Source organism: Crocodylus siamensis, chromosome 4, assembly GCF_052110815.1.
Source record: "Crocodylus siamensis isolate JL-2025a chromosome 4, ASM5211081v1, whole genome shotgun sequence".
NCBI lineage: Eukaryota > Metazoa > Chordata > Crocodylia > Crocodylidae > Crocodylus > Crocodylus siamensis.
The window spans coordinates 90,919,017-90,936,694 of record NC_143398.1 but is presented as its reverse complement, the minus strand read 5'-3'; the positions used below and the strand labels follow the sequence as shown (position 1 = coordinate 90,936,694).

Below are 17,678 nucleotides of genomic sequence, written 5' to 3'. Positions count from 1 at the left end.
TTCAACCACCCTGATATCTGCTGGAGGGCAATACAGCAGTGAGCAGGCAGTCCAGGAAGTTTTTGGAGAGTGTTGAGGACAACTTTCTGGTGCAAGTGCTGGAGCGGCCAACTAGAGACCATGCTCTTTTTGATTTGCTGCTCACAAACAGGGAAGAATTGGTAGGAAATGTAGTAGTAGATGGCAACTTGAGCAGCAGCAACCACAAAGTGATTGAGTTCAGGATCCTGTGGAAAGGAAGAATGGAGAGCAGCAGAATAAGGACCTTGGACTTGGAAAAAAGTAGACTTTGACTCACTCAGGGAACTCATGAGCAGGATCCCCTAGGAAGCCAGTCTGAGGAAGAGAGAAGTCCAGGACAGCTGGCTGTACTTCAAAGAAATCTTACTGAGGGTACAGAAACTATCCCAATGTGTAGGAAGACTAGCAAGTATAGCAGAAGTCCAGTCTGACCTAGTAGGGAACTCTTCAGTGAGCTAAATCACAAAAAGGAAGCTTATAAGAAGGAAGTGAAAACTTGGACAAACAGCTAGGGAGGAGTATAAGAATATTGCTCAGACATTCAGGGATGAAATCAGAAAGGCCAAAGCACAGTTGGAGTAGCAGCTAGCAAAGGACATGAAGGATAACAAGAAGGGTTTCTACAAGTATATCAGTAACAAGAGGAGATCGGGGAAAGTGTGTCCCTTACTAACTGGGGAGTCAACCTAGTGATGGCAGATGCAGAAAAGGATGAAGTACTCAGTGCCTTTTTCACTTCAGTCTTCACAGGCAAGGTGATCTCCCAGATGACTGCACCTGGCAACACAATTGGGGGAGGAGGTGAGCAGCCAACTGTGGCAAAAGAACAGGTTGGGGTCTATTTAGAGAAGCTGGATGTGTGCAAGTCCAGGTAAAGGATGCACCTGAGGGTGCTGAGGGAGTTGGCTAATGTGATTGCAGAGCCACTGATCAACTTTGAAAACTCATGGTGATCAGAAGAGGTCCCGGAAGATGGGAAAAAGGCAAATATAGTGTCCATAGTTAAGAAAGGGGAAAAGGAGGATCCAGGGAACTACAGACCAGTCAGTCTCACTGTAGTCATTGGAAAGGTCATGGAGCAGGTCCCCAAGGAATCTATTTCTAAGCACTTGGAGGAGAAGGTGATTAGGAACAGTAAGCATGGATTCACCAGGCTCAAGTCATGCCTGACCAACCTGATTACCGGCTATGGGGAGATATCTGATTCTGTGCAGAGAGACCAGTGCATGTGGTATACCTTGACTTTAGCAAGGATTTTAATATGGTATCCCACGTGATCTCTCAGGCAAGTATAGGTTGGATGAATGGATTGTAAGGTAGAAAGCTGGCTGGATCATCAGACTCCGAGGGTAGTAGTCAATGGCTTGAGGTCTAGTTGGCAGCTGGGATCAAGTGGAGTGCCCCAAGGGTCAACCTAGTGCCAGTTTTGTTTAATATCTTCATCAATGACCTGAAAGAATGCACCCTCAGCAAGTTTGCAGAAGGCACAAACTGGGGGGGACTAGCAGATACACCGGAGGGTAGGGTTAGGATTCAGAGAGACCTAGACAAATTGGAAGACTGAACCAAAAGAATCTCATGAAGTTCAATAAGGATAATTGCAAAGTCCTGCACTTAGAATGGAATAGTCCGATGCACCGGTACAAGCTGGGGACTGACTGGCTTAGCAGCAGCTCTGCAGAAAAGGACCTGGGGGTTACAGTGGACAAGAAGCTGGATATGATCCATCAGTGTGACCTTGTGGCCAAGAAGGCTAACAGCATACTGGGCTGCATTGGTTGGAGTGTTGCCAGCAAATCAAGGGAAGTGATTATTCCTCCTCAGCACTGGTGAGGCCACATCTGGAGTACTGTCTAGTTTTGGGGCCCCCACTACAGAAAGGATGTGGACAAATTGGAGAAATTCCAGTGGAGGGCAACAAAAATATATAGGGGGCTGGGGCAAGTGACTTCTGAGGAGAGGCTGAGGGAACTGGGCTTATTTAGTCTAGAGAAGTGGTTCCCAAACTCTGACAGATTGTGCACCAGCAATTTACAGTGATACAACTTTAAGTACCACCAGCATTTTTTTCAGTTCAACCTTAAGTAGAACCCACAATTTTTTTTCATATAAAGTAATTATAATAAATCTGTTAACGTGTACCATGGACAGGTTGTCTGCGTACCACTGGTGGTACTTGTGTCATAGATTAGGAACCACTAGTCTAGAGAAGAGAAGACTGAGGAGGGATTTAATAGCAGCCTTCAGCTTCCTGAAGGGGGGTTCCATAGAGGATGGAGCTCGACTGTTCTCAGTGGTGGCAGATGACAGAGCAAGGAGTAATAGTTTCCAAGTTGCAACAAGGGAAGTTTAGGTTAGACATTAGGAAAAGCTTTCTCATTAGTAGGGTAGTAAAGCACTGGACAGGTTACTCAGAGAGGTGGTGGAAGCTCCATACTTGGAGGATTTAAGACCTGGTTAGACAAAGCCTTGGCTGGGTTGATCTAGTTGGGGATGGTTCTGCTTTAAGCAGGGGAATGGACTAGGTGACCTCCAAGTCCCTTCCAACCCTAATTTTCTATGGTTCTCTGATCCTGTGTTTTGGCGAGGGTTACTTCAAGAGTTAGAAACTTCCAGCAATAGTGAGCAGAGGCTACAGTGAGGAAGAATAGTCCTTCATGTAGTTGGCTGGAGTGACCAGAGGCATTAGCAAAACACAGATTGGATCAAACAGCTGGTGTATGCCCTCAGTAAAATACAGGCCATGTCCAGTCTTCATGAGGGCCAGTTCTGGCTTGGGGGCCATAGGTGGCCAATTCCTGCTTACAGGTGGTTGTCACACAAAAGAATGGATGCTTGTTCACAAAGGTCAAAAAACTGTTTCTTTTCCTGATTTTTTTTTTTTTTTTTAATGTTGGCAGTATTTTTGTTGCCAAGAAAAATGCTAGAAAATCTGTGGCAAGCCATCTGTGAAACCATTATAGTGAGTTCCCTGAAGACCTATCCTATGAATTTTTTTACTTTTTGTATTGCCTTGTGGTACAGTAACATTTCTTTTTCTTTAAAAGAGAGTCAGGTTTCAAATGTAAAAGGCTAACCTGACTCTTAAGTTGAAGTGCAGATTTTCCTGAAAAATCAGCCGTCTTCACTTGCTCACAGGTTCAGCTACTTGTCTGTCAAGGCACACTTATGCTACCTTTCTGACATCTTTGTTTGCTTAATCAAAACTCATCTCTTCTCAGCAGAGGTGGAATTTGAATATTCAGTTTGTGCATGGCAAGGGAGAGAAATCACTGCAAAATGTGGAAATTGTTTTTCCTGAGCACAAAGAGGAGGCTGGGATTATTGTCTTTTATGGTATGTTTAGATAGCTAAACGCAGTACTCTGGAGGTGCCAGAACTCAAGGTGGGACTGAAAGCAGGATAGCTCTATTGGTGCAAAGTTTCATCAAGACTAATTTACCCTGCTGTTCTGTTTCTTGTGCTCAAACTGTTTAGCACATATATTTAGTTCGCTTGTTGAAGTCTGAAACAAAAGGAACAATTGGGAGCCATCAGGCATTTGTAGATTCAACTTGGGGAATTTCAGACTCCGTTCTGAAACTGTCTTTTTGACTGATCAGCGTTTCCTGAATCCAGTATGCTGTTGACTTGGGAGTACTGACAGAGCCATAGCAAGACAAATTAATAAGTGTTGCCTATGATTTGATGCTATGGTTGACTTCCTCAAGCCAGGAATTCATTAGAGTGCAATTGCCTCTGAGAGAGGGGCCCTGTTTTAGATTTTTTTTCTAGTGTGTGTTCTTTTTTTTTCTCATTTGCGTTTTGGCTTACTGACCAAGTAAAGGACTTCCGTTGCTTCCTGATCAAGAATGAGACAGCAGTTTCTGCAAACCTTTTCTCAGGAGGACGGCCTTATTTACCATGTTGGGTTGTGGTTATAAGTTAACATTCAGTTTCTTGTTAGTGAAGTTCACTTTATGCAGTTTCAGAATTACTTCTGATATGGCTGTAATCAACTAGTGTGAGAGTTAGTGGTCTTAACAGGGTATCAGAAAACTCTTCTAAGCGTGGAGAGTGGCTCACCGTCTCTAGAAGTTTGGGAGAATCCTAAGTTACCTGTAAAGTCTCTCATTGTTCACACGTGAGAGCAGATAGTTACATCTATTGGATAAGGCTTTTTCACATGAAGATGTCATAGGATGAATTAGTTATGGCTGTGACAGTACTTAATGGATGTTCCTGATGAGAGGAGTAACCTTAACATAAATTCATCATTAGCTTATCCCATATAAAAAGACTTTCAGTGATCTAATGTGTCTGGGTGCCCAATTTTAAAAATAAGACCCCCTTCAGCAACTTTGAACCTTTTAGCTATACAGTGCATGCATTTGTATGTAAAGTGAGGAATTTTCAGAAATGTTCATTGGCTTAATTCTGTTCCAGTTGAAGTAAATATGAAACTTCTCTTAACTTCAATGAGAGCAGTTGAAAATTCCTCCCATAAGGAGTCAGAAACAAAAGTAAACAGTGTAATACAATTCAGCTGACAACTTAAAAGCTTTTATTATTATTATTATTTTCACCTGAAGTGTTCAAAATGCAAATATATGAGGTTTTGTTCTGTCTTCTGGACTTATTTGCTCTGGTCTTCTTTTAAGCAAAGGAGATTGTTTGTTTTTTGGCAGCCATCTTTGGCAGCTGCTTTGGTTATGTATGCATTGCATCAAGCAAGACTTTTTTCATTTGGTTTGTTGAGATACCTATTAGCATAGTGTAGTCTTCAAACATAACTGTAGCTCTGCTTCAGAAATATGTCAATGGATATAGTCCTTGAAAAATGTTACTTTTGCAAATAGAGATGTGATATCGGACTAAAATTATAAGGCAAAAGAGTTATTCCTACACAGTTTCTCCCTCCCCCCACTGCGCAAGATTTTCAAAAACAGACATGTAGCAAGCTAAGTAAACAGGAATTTAATTTCTACTTATGTTTGTTCTGTGTTTGGCCGACTGAGCTCTTCTCATCTATGCAGCTATTTAACTTATACATAAGAAAGCATTTCTTTTTTTTTTGTTTCATGTTAACAAATACCTCTAACTTCCTGATGGATATTGAGAGGGAAGGAAAAACAAACTACTCATGGCTCAGCATTGACAAAGATATGCTCTTATGAATTATAAGCAATAATGACTGTATTCTATATTGGCAAAAGAGTGAAAAGTAAAGCATTTAAATATTTTTCTGAGAGAGAAATTCAGAATATGAACTTGCTTCCCAAATTGCAGCATTTAGTGCTTCTTAAAAGGTAGCATTTTTAATAATGCAATGATTTAAAAAAAATCTTTTTTTGAAAAGTTATTACTTGACTCCAAATGTGTAATATTTCTTCTTGTATTAGGTCTCTCTTGGTCCTGGATGACATTTGGGATTCTCAGACATTAGAGGCTTTTGATAATCATTGTAAAGTTCTTATTACCAGCAGGGATAGGAGTGTGACAGATCATGTGACTGGTAAGGAATGTTATTCTCTCCTGCTTAGGACTTCATATCAGTTGTGTGTCTGTTAACTGATAAAATACCATTTAAATTTTTGTAATCTTTCTTGGTTATAGAAGATTATTCCTCTCATATGCCACTACCTTTGGCAGGCTGTAGAACTAGAGGGTTTGTGAGAGGTGGAAAAGTCTGGTTATGGATGATGTCTGTTATGTTTCGTGTACATGACTAGAAAAATTTACTGGCTGTCAACAAATACCACCAAAGCACGAAATGTGAACCCAATTCTGATTATATCATATTGGTGAAGGGGATGGACAAGGCCACTAGAATTCATCCCGTTTTCCTTTTCTGATCTGCAAGACCCTGTTTTTTCCAATTTTGTCTATAGCTGAGGAAGGCAGGACAAATTTCCCTTTGAAGGACATGAAGAATGTTGTATTGGTCAGATAAAGAAAGTCATGGGGACAGGGTAATATAAGCCACTCTTGCCTTCCCTGTGGGGCTGAACAGATTGTGTTCCTTTCTTCTTTTGTCTTAAGGAGTGGACGATTGAGCCCATGGTAGGTTGTGATGATATTGAAGCCACCAAACTTTGTATTTTCTGCAGTGATCTTTCTCTTGAAATAGAAGTCTGTTAGTAGATGCAGTCTGTATATGTTTCTAAATTGAATTTGTATGAAGCATATTTACAAAAATATTAACTGGAGGTTACTGAATGTTAACAGATATTTTGATTGTACGTTTTAGGAATTAATCTGATTTTGTTATTTGGAAATTAGCTTTTCCAAGCTCTCCAAATCATTTTGCAGTTAGATTCTTTACTTTGTACTAAGGGAGGGAAGTACACTTAATCATTATTTAAGGCCCAGGGGTGATCTGATGGCCACCTATAAGTTTATCAGGGGTGACCACCAGTATCTGGGGGAACGTTTGTTCACCAGTGCGCCCCAAGGGATGACGAGGTCGAACAGTTATAAACTACTGCAAGACCATTTGAGGTTGGACATAAGGAAGAATTTCTGTACTGTCCGAGCTCCCGAGGTCTGGAACTGCCTGCCAGCGGAGGTGATTCAAGCACCTACATTGAACACCTTCAAGAGTAAATTGGATGCTTGTCTTGCTGGGATCCTATGACCCCAGCTGACTTCCTGCCCTTTGGGTGGGGGGCTGGACTCGATGATCTTCCAAGGTCCCTTCCAGCCCTAATGTCTATGAAATCTATGAAATTATTAAATTTATGCTTTTCCTGATATAATTTTATAAAATATTTATTCTGCAAATATTTTTATTATCCCACTTGATACGATTCTCCACTTGGAGGTGATTCTGAAAACAACATTTTGTTATTTCTAAGACCTACATTTATTTATTAAAATAGACAAATAGTAAGCAGATAAGCTCGTTAACCAAGATTTGAAAAGCAAATAGTCATTTAAAATATCTTCATTTTTGGATGCTGAATTTAGGCACTGCTAATACTGAAAACTGTTTTCAGAGAATCAGTACTTTGTGCTTTCTGAAGATCCTGGCTTTTTTCATGCACCTCAAATCAGATGCCCCAAATTGCTAGTTAATTTTTCAGTTTGTCTCCTGAGTGACCCCACACATATTAAATTACTTTTATGTACTCTCATTAATAATATGAATGTCCTATAATTGTGTGCTACTTGCAGATATTTCCATAATGGATACTTTATATTTCCTCATTCTTCCTGCCTTTGAATCTGTCTCCTTTCCAGCCCCATGAGACAACCAGCAAAGCCCAAAAACATGTTGCAGAGTGCAGTGGGGCAGGAATCAAACACCTTCCATTCTGGTCTGCAGTCTGGAGACAGGAAGCATAACTGTACAAATCACACTCTCTGATTTGAGAGTCAGAACTCCCCTTTCAATATCCTCTCCATAAAGTTACCCCATCTTCTTTCACACCTAAGGTGGTTGTGGAGCTCTGCTTCATTCTCCTGCTGCTGAGCATGATCCTCATCAATATTCACCTGTTCTAGACTGCAGGGCTGCTTTTGTTATTTCCCAGTGATCTGTGGATAGAGGGGCTCCTGGGCTTCCAACTGCTGCTTTTTACAGATCACTCCAGGCATAGCTACTCCTGCTACCTTTATGCTATGCATTATTCTTTATTGTTGCAAATAAGAACAGTACAATTTTAGATTTATTTTTAAGAGCTAATTATGCTTATTGAAGGAAAATTGACTTTTGTCAGTTTCTTTTCAAATGTGCCAGTTCTCTAACTCATAGTTCAAGGCATCCTTTCATCCTGGAATAGTATGCATGTGACACTTTTAATTACTTTTTCCCCACTATGTTTTATATTCAGATATTAAAAATATTAACACTTTGGAATAGGGACTGGTTTGACACTTTTACCCATTAGTATAGTCTCAAGTATATCTTTTGACAAAGTTTTGAAACAAATCCAGATGAAGTAGAGTTGTATCTAAATTAATGAACTCCGTAGTAAGTTTAAAATACTATATTTAGGGTTGGAGATGGGGACAGTTAGCCTGTATAGACCTGTGTGCTATCATAACTAGGTTGCTTGTAGCTTATCTGCCTAAAACGAAGGAGTGTTTAATAAAACTTGTTTGTATTCCTCTTCCTGCAACTGTTGGTCCAAAAGGATCTTTGTGTACGTTTCAGAGAAGGAAAAGCTTGGTCTTCAATCTATATTCCTTATTTTAAGTTTCATTTTGGAAGTGCTTACAAGCTAATTTAAATATTTTGTATACTTTTATTAAGATTTTTAACTCTCTAAATCTTTCTTTCATTATTTTTAATTGTAAACCTACCCTAGGCAGGAAATATGAAGTTCACATGGAAAGTGGATTGAGTAATGAGAAAGGACTTGAAATTTTATCTCTCTTTGTTGATATGAAAATAAATGATATGCCTGCCCAAGCTGATAAAATTGTAAGAGAATGCAAAGGTATGATGTTTATGATTTTTTACTACTTCAGAAACATTTGTATTTTGTAATTTCTATTATATAAACGTAAGTTAAGAGGGATTCTGTCATGCTGTAGTACTTTAAACAAACAATGTGTTACTGCTGGATTTCCCTTTGTTTCTTTAAGTGACCCTAATGGATTTTTCTTCCTTTCATTTCTTTATCCTGTTTAATTCTGTTCGGAGTACTTGCAGGAAGAGTATTTAGGTGAATCCTATAAATTTCATACCACAAGTATCTATGTCGCATATTTTTCCCACCTGGCTTTTAAGACTTTTGTTGCTAAAACAAGAGCCAGTCTTTTTAGAACAGCAGTTGCTGATGAAAACACTTTTGGATCCAGCAGTAGTTTATCCTAATTTGACATTTTGGTCCTTTGATGTTTTCAGGTTCGCCTCTTGTGTTATCATTGATAGGCGCATTATTACGTGATTTCCCCAATCGTTGGGAATATTATGTCAGACAGCTGCAGAATAAGCAATTTAAAAGGATAAAGAAATCTTCTTCTTATGATTATGAAGCACTCGATGAAGCAATGTCCATAAGTGTTGAAATGCTGAATGAAAACTTTAAAGACTTCTATAAAGATCTTTCTATTCTTCCAAAGGATGTTAAAGTGCCTACTAAGGTAAAACATCAGATTTGGCATAATTATAATTATTGGTGGGACTGAAGGTCCTCTCTTTTTGTAGTTATTTGGGGGGATTCTTTGTTTTGTTTTTAGTACTTCGTCTATTTAGTGTGTGATCTTAATGAAAAACTTTTGGCACTGCTGAGCTGACAACATGAGCATGTCTACCTGTGCTCTTTAATGTGCATTAGCTTGTTTTAATGCGCATTAAAGTAAGCTAATGCACCTTTTTCTATTACCTCACATTGAAGGTACTAAATTTAATGTGCGTTAACAAAAGCAAATTAATGAACGTGCAGCTGCACCCGTAGTGTAGCACACTAGGTCCATCATTAAATAATAGTATTTTTGCTTGAAGACTAAAGGAAGATAACATAAGCTGGTGAAGTATTATTACAGTAAATATCTGTGTTTATATAGCTCTTTTAATCAGACAGTGATTTCCCCAAAAGTGAAAGAAACTGGTCTCAAACAAAATTCTACTCCTTTCATAGCATCTGCTGGAGTAGGCTGCTGCCTATGAGAGCTCATGCTTCTCTGAATCAGTCTGTAAGTGGCCACCCTGTTCTACCTCCCATCTCAGTGGTGGGCAGTTATTTGGGCTGGAGGGCCATTTAGGGAGTTTTAGTGACAGCTCATCAAAATTCCCTAAGTAGCTCTGCCCTGTGCTTGGCTGAGTGGATGGGATGAGACCACAGGTGGGCAGGGAGCAACATTTGGGAGCAGGGCAGGGGCTGGGATTGGGATCGCGGGGTGATGACAGTGTGGGCTGGGACCCAAGGAAGAGCTGTGATCAGCTCCCCACGTGCCCCTTTGAAGGGCACTGGTTCTGTGGGCAGGGGTGTGCATGGAATGGATTGCAGCTCTGGCCCTGTGCTCTCACCATCCTGCCATCCCAGGGTCTCCATGGAGATTGGCTGGAATCCATGTGGGCAGGGATCGCAGCCAGGCAGATGGGATGGGCCCACGGGTGGACAGGGAGTGGCATCTGAGAGCAGGATGGGTGGGCAGGCCAGGCTGGGGATTGGGGTTGTGGGGTGGTGATGGCATGGGGCCAGGGCTTGCCTCTGCCTATGGAACTGGCAGGGATGTGTGTGGAGCCCTGCCCCCATGCTGTCACCACCCCGTGATCCCAATCTCTGACCCAGCCCTGTCCACTTGTGTGCTGGTCCCCATGGAGACCCTACTCCCCACACTCTATCTGGCACCTCAAGCAGTGGGTGCAAGGAGGACAGGCTGGGGTGCCTGGGCAGCGGAGCCAGGTCCAGCGGCAATGAAACTGGCAGCAGCAGCTAGAAGGAGCTGGAAAGCGACTGCTCCAGCACTGTCATGCGCCCAAGTGCGGTGGAACCAGCTGCACACACCATGGCCCAGGCTGTCCCATGTGTCTGGGCCAGGTGTGGCCAAAGGACCCCACCGCAGGCTGGATAAAATTCCATGGTGGGCCAGATCCAGCCCGCAGGCTGTATTTTTCCCACCCCTGTTCTACCTCATGTCAAAAATGGTTAGTAGTTTGGATGACTGTTAATCAGGACATGTAGATAAATGGAGATAAAGGGATGAATTAAGTGATGGGCTGTGTCTGTTGGAGGAGTCACTATATCTTTCTGTCTCGCATACCAGATACTGCTCTTGGTCTAGTGTATGTTTAAAGGGCTCCCAGTATATAGTCAATAGTGCAGGCTAGAGCTTTCTCAGGCTATCCTCAAGATTTGGTTCGCTTCTGAATCTTCTCCTGGGGAGGAAGAAGAAGAAAGGCAGATTTAGCTTTTAGAGTTCTCTGGTCCCCTTTTTCCTAAGGGCACAAAATCCCAGGTCTAATTTAGTTCCTGGAACAGCCCTTTTAGCCATTATCCTACGCAGAACATTAGTTGTGACATTTTATAACTTTTGTATAGAAGGTCAGATTGATTCCCTCCTTCTACCTTTCTTGTTTTAAAATGCTTTTAGGTGTTCTGTATTCTTTGGGATATGGAGCCTGAAGAAGTTGAAGACATGCAGCAAGAATTTGTAAACAAATCTCTCTTATTCTGTGATCGTAATGGGAAATCATTCCATTATTATTTGCATGATCTTCAACTTGACTTCCTCATAGAGAAGAATCGTGAGCAACTTCAGGTAGTGTATCCATAAACTGAGATATGCATTTAGCACAGGTCAGGTATAGAAATCATATATGCTTTTCTGCGACAGAAAATCAACAGGGGTCTGAAAAGTAATCTCCATGTTCCTTGATGCTAAACCATTTTTTGTAAATACAAATTTTTACATGCAGTTAACACAGCTTATTTCCAAATAAATTAATGACAGATTTTTTTTTCTTCCAGTCATACGTAATCTTAACAATTCTGATATTCTGAAATACAAAAGTATTAAGCTTGGCTGATGACAAACTTGTTCTGGAGTTAGGAGCCTCTTTTAGATAAATGTCATCTTTTCTCTGTAGTTTTTGCCAATTTATTGCCAGTAAAAGCTGTAGTGCTCCATCAGTGATACTGAGACACATCAAAATGCCATTACAATTGCATTTACCACAGATAAGCAAGAGTGTGAGTTTTGAAGATTTTTGTATGAAACTGCCACAACAAATGAGAAAGTGATTAGAAACCAGCCAACTTTTTCTTTCTCCCTACTCATTGAATAGATTTAATGTTTGCATAACTAGCAGGCAGTGTGAAAGAGAGTAGAGTAGAGAAACAAGATTAATAATGGGAAATTAGTGTAATACATAAAAACACCAGGAGTGATGATTTATGATTGATAAGTATAAAATCTTTTAAATATTGATGCCAACATGGTTTTCAGTATTTTGCTTGGAGTGTAGTTCTTTAATCAAAACAAAGAAGTGATGAGCCATGGTAGTGTCAAGTTAGAAGGTAGGGCATGGTAGCTAGGGCTGTGTGATATTTTGCTGGCTGTTTCATTTTGACACTGTTTCAACTCATTTCAAGCTCGAAACAGCAAAATTGAAATGAAACAAAGGGCTTTGAAACACCCTTGAAACAAAACAAGGGCAGTCAAAATGTTTCAAGTTTCGAAGCAGCCTGGCTGAGTCCCCCTCCCCAGCGCTAGGATCGGGCTGGGGAAGGCAACTCAGCTCAGTGGTCCCAGGCGGCAGCACCTGGCTTCCCTCGCTCATCTGGCAGGCAGATCGGGGGGCCTGGAAGCTGAGGGAGGACCGGCATTGCCCCCCAGCCCTTCTGGGGTTCCGGGCCCCCGATCTGTCTGCTGGATGAGAGAGGCTGTTTCGAGCTTCCCCATTGTAGCCTATGGGCGAAACATCAAAACAGCATCACTGTTTCAACTAAATGGAACAGTGCTTTCAAATCGAAATGAAACTGTTCCACTGAAACGTCAAAATGCAAGTTGAAACAGAACAGTGCCATTTCACGCAGCCCTAATGGTGGTAGCTTCTTGGTGGTTCAGAGTGGTATGCCTAGTTAGGGCCATGCTTCTTCAAACCGGTTTGTAAGGTGCCCACCTGCTCTACCATTTGCCTAATCAGAACACAATTGCTGTAAAAGGCTTTATCAACCTATTGTTCTGACTTAATCATTTGAAATATCCAAAGGCTAACACATCTAAACTTCTTCTTCCCATGTCTTGACATATAAATTATAGGTACATCATTAAAAGGTTGAGCTGTTTTTCATTTTGATTATGTAAATCTGTAGCATCTTCTTCCTAGCAGCTACTGAAGATTAGAATAATAGAGTGACTAGTTTTCTGGTAACAATTCAAGCTAAAGCTTTTTGATGATGCATCCTTTGAAATGTAAACTTAATTTTAAACTTAAGTTTTAAATGTACAGGTTTTGAAAGCCTGCTTTTGTCATCCCTTTTCTAGATTGTATTGAGGATGTTCTTGGGGCATTATATCAATGAAATTCTTCCAGTGTTACTCTAGAATCACTTTTATTCCTAAGGGTACTCCTTAATGAATAGTGAACAAGCTTAGTATCTGAAGGGACATAAAATGTATATGTTTTGAAGAAAAGAAATAGAATAATAATATTTCAGCAAAAAAGCTGCTCTAACATCCTCAATATAGTAGTTAATATAGGAATCTGTGAGGATGTGAAAAAAGTTTATAGTCATCAGTTACTACATTATGAAGACAAATAGATAACCTATTAACCTTACTATTGCATAGTCATGTCTACCTGTTTGCAAATTAATTGTGGAATTCTTTTCTTTTTAAAACATTCGTATACTACAAATATTTAATTGGGATTTTGTTTGAAAAAGTTGCTGTCTTAAAGTTTAAATAAAACTACTTTGAAGATGCTGTAGGGAAAAATATATGAAGAAAAATAACCTTTCAAATGGTACATTTAGTTAATTGATCTGCTTATTTGGTTTATTATGCACTTTGTTGATATGGTAACAGAAAAATTTTAATAGATTCATTCAAAAAAATATTTTTAAAGACAAATGCTAATAGCAATATAATTAGCTGTTAGGGCTGTGCAAAACAGCTATGTTTCGATTTGGTTTTGGATTTGGCTGTTTCGGAGGACAGTGGGTTTTTTCAGTGTTTCAGATCCCTGTCCTGTTTCGTTTCGGCCAAATCTGTTTCAGAGATTTGAATTTCCTCCAAATCCATTTTGAACGGGCTGCAAGCTTCTCACGGCTCTACTGCCCAGCCAGGTGGGGCTGCAGGGCCCCATTGGGGAGCAGGACAGGGCTGTGGGTGGCTCATCCAGGGGAGGGCTGCTGCCCTCCGTGCAAGTGAGGAGACCCCTGCACAGATCTCTGATCCCTGTCACGTTGGGTTGCAGGGCAGGAAAGCAGCGCAGAGAGGCGAGCAAGCCTGCTGGTCCCTGCCATGTGACTTGGCTTCACAGGGAGTAGAGATCTGCGCTGGGGGTCTCCTTGTTGCGGCTGCCTGCCCCACGCTGCCCCGGATATCTCCTCCCTGCAGAGCCAGGTTGTGCATCAGGGACCAACACTGCCCTGCCATGCGACTTGGCTCCGCAGGAAGTAGAGATCCGCATTGGGGGTCTCCTCGCCACTGCTGGCCACCCTGTGCAGTCCTGTGTTGAATCGCACAGCAGGGCAGCAGCATACAGCTTGTTTCCCTGCAAGCCCAGCTCCGAAACTCTGAAATTTTCCAAAACATTTCCGAAACGTTTCAGGTTCCTCTTTTCATTTCAGAGATGTTTCGGAGCCTTCCATTTTGATTCGGATTTGGTGTTTCAGGCCCCAAAACAGCCTGAAACATCTCTGAAACAAAACGTCTGCCAACATTTCATGAAGCCCTATTAGATTTCATATGGTACTAATTGAAGATGTTTTAATTGTTGTAGGAGCTGCATGAAAAGATTGTTAAACAGTACAAGAAACATTATAAATTATGTATACCTACTCCAGGAGAAGAGGATTGCATGTACTGGTATAACTTTTTAGCATTCCACATGGCTAGCGCTAAAATGCAGGAAGTAAGTACTGATTGGTGTCCTGTCATCCTTTCCTTACAACTGATATTTCCCTTGGTTTGTTGATTGTTTGTTTGGCTTTTAGTTTGTTTGAAATGTTTCAATTGTTTGAATTGCTTGATATAGTGGCTGTGTCTCAAATATTTATTATTGCAGAACAAACTTTAATGCCTTTCCATAAAATGAAGATTAGTTTAGATTATGAGTTGTTGCCTTTTTTCTCCTTTACTCTGTACAGAATTCATTATAAGTAAAATGTGGAGATTATAGGCAACTCAGGGTAATCCAAGATAGGAATAATTTTAAAACAATTTTCTTGGATTTGCTAAGCAGAACTTAAATTAGTCTTTTTTTTTTCCTTTTCTTTTGTCCAGTCTGAGATTTTTCAGAGGTGGTTGTAGTTGTGATGATGATAGGCTTTATACCAGGTAGTTAATACTCTTGACTAAATTTCAGTCCAGTGAAAGCTTTATCAGAATCTATTCTGAAAACCTCTATAAATTGTTTTGTTGCATTATATTTTTGTTTTGACCATATGCTTAAAACTGCTTCTTGAGAAAGCTTAGACTTCCTCCAGTTGCAGAAACAGCACAATAATTACAGAGTACTTATTTTGGGTTTTATTCCTTAATAAGGATCAGACAGATGACAGGCTAGCACTACTAAACTGGCTGCCTCTAGTAGGAGCTATTACCTTCAGGTGCCAGGGACTCTATGTGTACTGAGCAATAGGCTACCATAGGATGCAGTTTACTAGTGAAGCAGACACAACACATTGCATGTAATAACTTCCCCATGTAGAAAAGTTATTTAGATTTTTCAAGGAGTAACTTTTACCTGGATTCAAGAGATTTACCATGTCACAGGGTTGTGTCATCTGTCTGCTCTCCTTTTACCTAGAATTACCATATTTCCAGTTTCAATAAAGAGGACACTAGTTGGGGGGCAGGGAGTGGGTGCTATATGATTGTGGGGGGACTGATATTCCAGTGCCCTGCCCCTGCCGCTGCCCCTCGCTCCCAGGCCACAGTCCACAGCCCTGCTGCTGCCCCTCACTCCTGACCCACAGACCCCTGGCTCTGCCACTGCCCCTTACTCCCAACCCACAGTACCCTACCCTTCCAGACCATGCTGGTGCCCTACACTTTTGACCTGCAGCCCCTTGATCCTGCCAGTGGCCCACGCTCCCGACCTATCGTCCCCCACCCCCAAGTGCCCCTCATTCACAAGCCACAGCCTCTCCAGCCGTGCTCCTCCCAGCCCTGCAGCATCTCCTGACCACCCCACCACTTCAGGCAAGGGCACCAGCCCCACTGCCACTGGACTGGCCACGCAGCTCCCTCCTGCTGCCAAAGAGCCACCCCCACCCACTCCCAAATCCCATTTCTCCACTGGAGGGGCAGGTGCCTCCCCCCCATCCTCCTGCAGCCCCAGTGCCTAGGTAGCTTCTCCCAGCACCAGTAGGCACCTATCACTCCTCACACACCCATCCCCTCCCTATACCACACATGCACACTCCCCAAGCCCCTGGCCCTCCAATTCCCACTCCCCATAAATAGACTTACCTGCGTCCAGCGGGCTGCTCCTCCTACCCTGACTGTGCCTGCACATGCAGGTAGTGCCCCCTGCTTCCAATTGCCATCCTCCTCCTTCCCCCAGCCCCAAACAGCTTCTTGCTAGGGCAAGCTGAGGAGGGCTGGGAAAAGCATCAATGCTGAGCAGACCAAAGTCCCAGACATTTCATCATATTTTTAAAAACTGCCTAGACAGAGATCAGAGGACCCAAAAAGAGGACATGTCTGGGGAAAACCTGGATGTATAGTAACCCTACTTTTACTACGTGGGTGCAACTACATAGATTTCATAGACATCAGGGCTGGAAGGGACCTCAAGAGATCATCGAGTCTAGCCCCCTGCCCAAAGGGCAGGAAGTCAGCTGGGGTCATAGGATCCCAGCAAGATAAGCATCCAGTCTACCCTTGAAGGTGTTCAATGTAGGTGCTTGAACCACCTCCGCTGGCAAATTGTTCCAGGCCTTGGGGACTCGGACAGTAAAGAAATTCTTCTTTATGTCCAGCCTGAAGCGGTCTTGCAGGAGTTTGTGACCGTTCGACCTAGTCATCCCTTGGGGCGCTCTGGTGAGCAAACGTTCCCCCAGATTCTGGTGGTCACCCCTGATAAACTTATAGGTGGCCATCAGATCACCCCTGAGCCTACGCTTTTCCAGGCTAAAGAGTCCCATGTCTCTCAGCCTATCATCGTAAGATCTGTTTTCCTGACCTCTGATCATGCGCGTGGCTCTCCTCTGGACTCTCTCAAGCTTCTCCACATCCTTTTTGAATTCTGGAGCCCAAAACTGGATGCAGTACTCCAGCTGCGGCCTCACCAAGGCCGAGTACAAGGGGAGAATGACATCCCGGGATTTGCTCGAGAAACATCTATGGATGCAAGCCAGCATTTTGGTTGCTTTATTAGCCGCAGCAGGCTCATGTTCATCTTGTGGTCAATGATGACCCCCAAGTCTCTTTCTTCTGTAGTGCTATCCAACGTAGCACTATAAGGATGCTGCAGGTTTTTCCTCCCAAGGTGGAGAACCTTGCATTTTTCGGTGTTAAACACCATCAGGTTCTCATCTACCCATTTGCTGAGCTTGTCCAGGTCAGCCTGGATCACCTGCCTGTCTTCTGGCATGGATGCTTTGCCCCAAAGTTTGGTGTCATCAGCGAACTTGGCCAGTCCACTCCTGACTCCAATGTCCACATCATTAATGAAGATGTTGAACAGTATGGGTCCCAGGACAGAGCCTTGAGGGACCCCACTGGTCACAGGGCACCACGATGAGTGAATGCCATCAATTACAACCGTCTGGGTCTGACCACGGAGCCAATTTCCCAGCCAGCGGATCATGGTGGAGCCAAGGCCACAGCTGGCCAGTTTGGCCAAGAGGTGATCATGGGATACCAGTTCAAAAGCTTTTTTGAAGTCAAGATATATGATATCAATCTCATCTCCCTCATCCAGGTGATAGGTCACCTGGTCATAGAAGGAAATGAGATTGGTCAAACAAGACCTACCCGCAACAAACCCGTGCTGGCTATCCCTTAGGATGTTAGCCTGAGCCAGTCCATCAAGGATGGCCTCCTTA

At 42.3% G+C, this 17,678-nt stretch overlaps 1 protein-coding gene across 2 annotated transcripts in view; it reads left to right on the top strand.

The window, feature by feature from the left end:
* The window catches only part of APAF1 (apoptotic peptidase activating factor 1), a 75,773-nt gene that overhangs the window by 14,546 nt on the left and 43,549 nt on the right, over positions 1 to 17,678 (top strand). For both annotated transcript variants that reach the window (XM_090042856.1, XM_090042855.1), the window contains exons 7-11: positions 5,403 to 5,515; positions 8,313 to 8,444; positions 8,855 to 9,093; positions 11,047 to 11,214; positions 14,405 to 14,536. In XM_090042856.1, the coding sequence (XP_089898982.1) occupies positions 5,403 to 5,515; positions 8,313 to 8,444; positions 8,855 to 9,093; positions 11,047 to 11,214; positions 14,405 to 14,536 (784 nt within the window). The remainder of the gene's footprint in view (positions 1 to 5,402; positions 5,516 to 8,312; positions 8,445 to 8,854; positions 9,094 to 11,046; positions 11,215 to 14,404; positions 14,537 to 17,678) is intronic.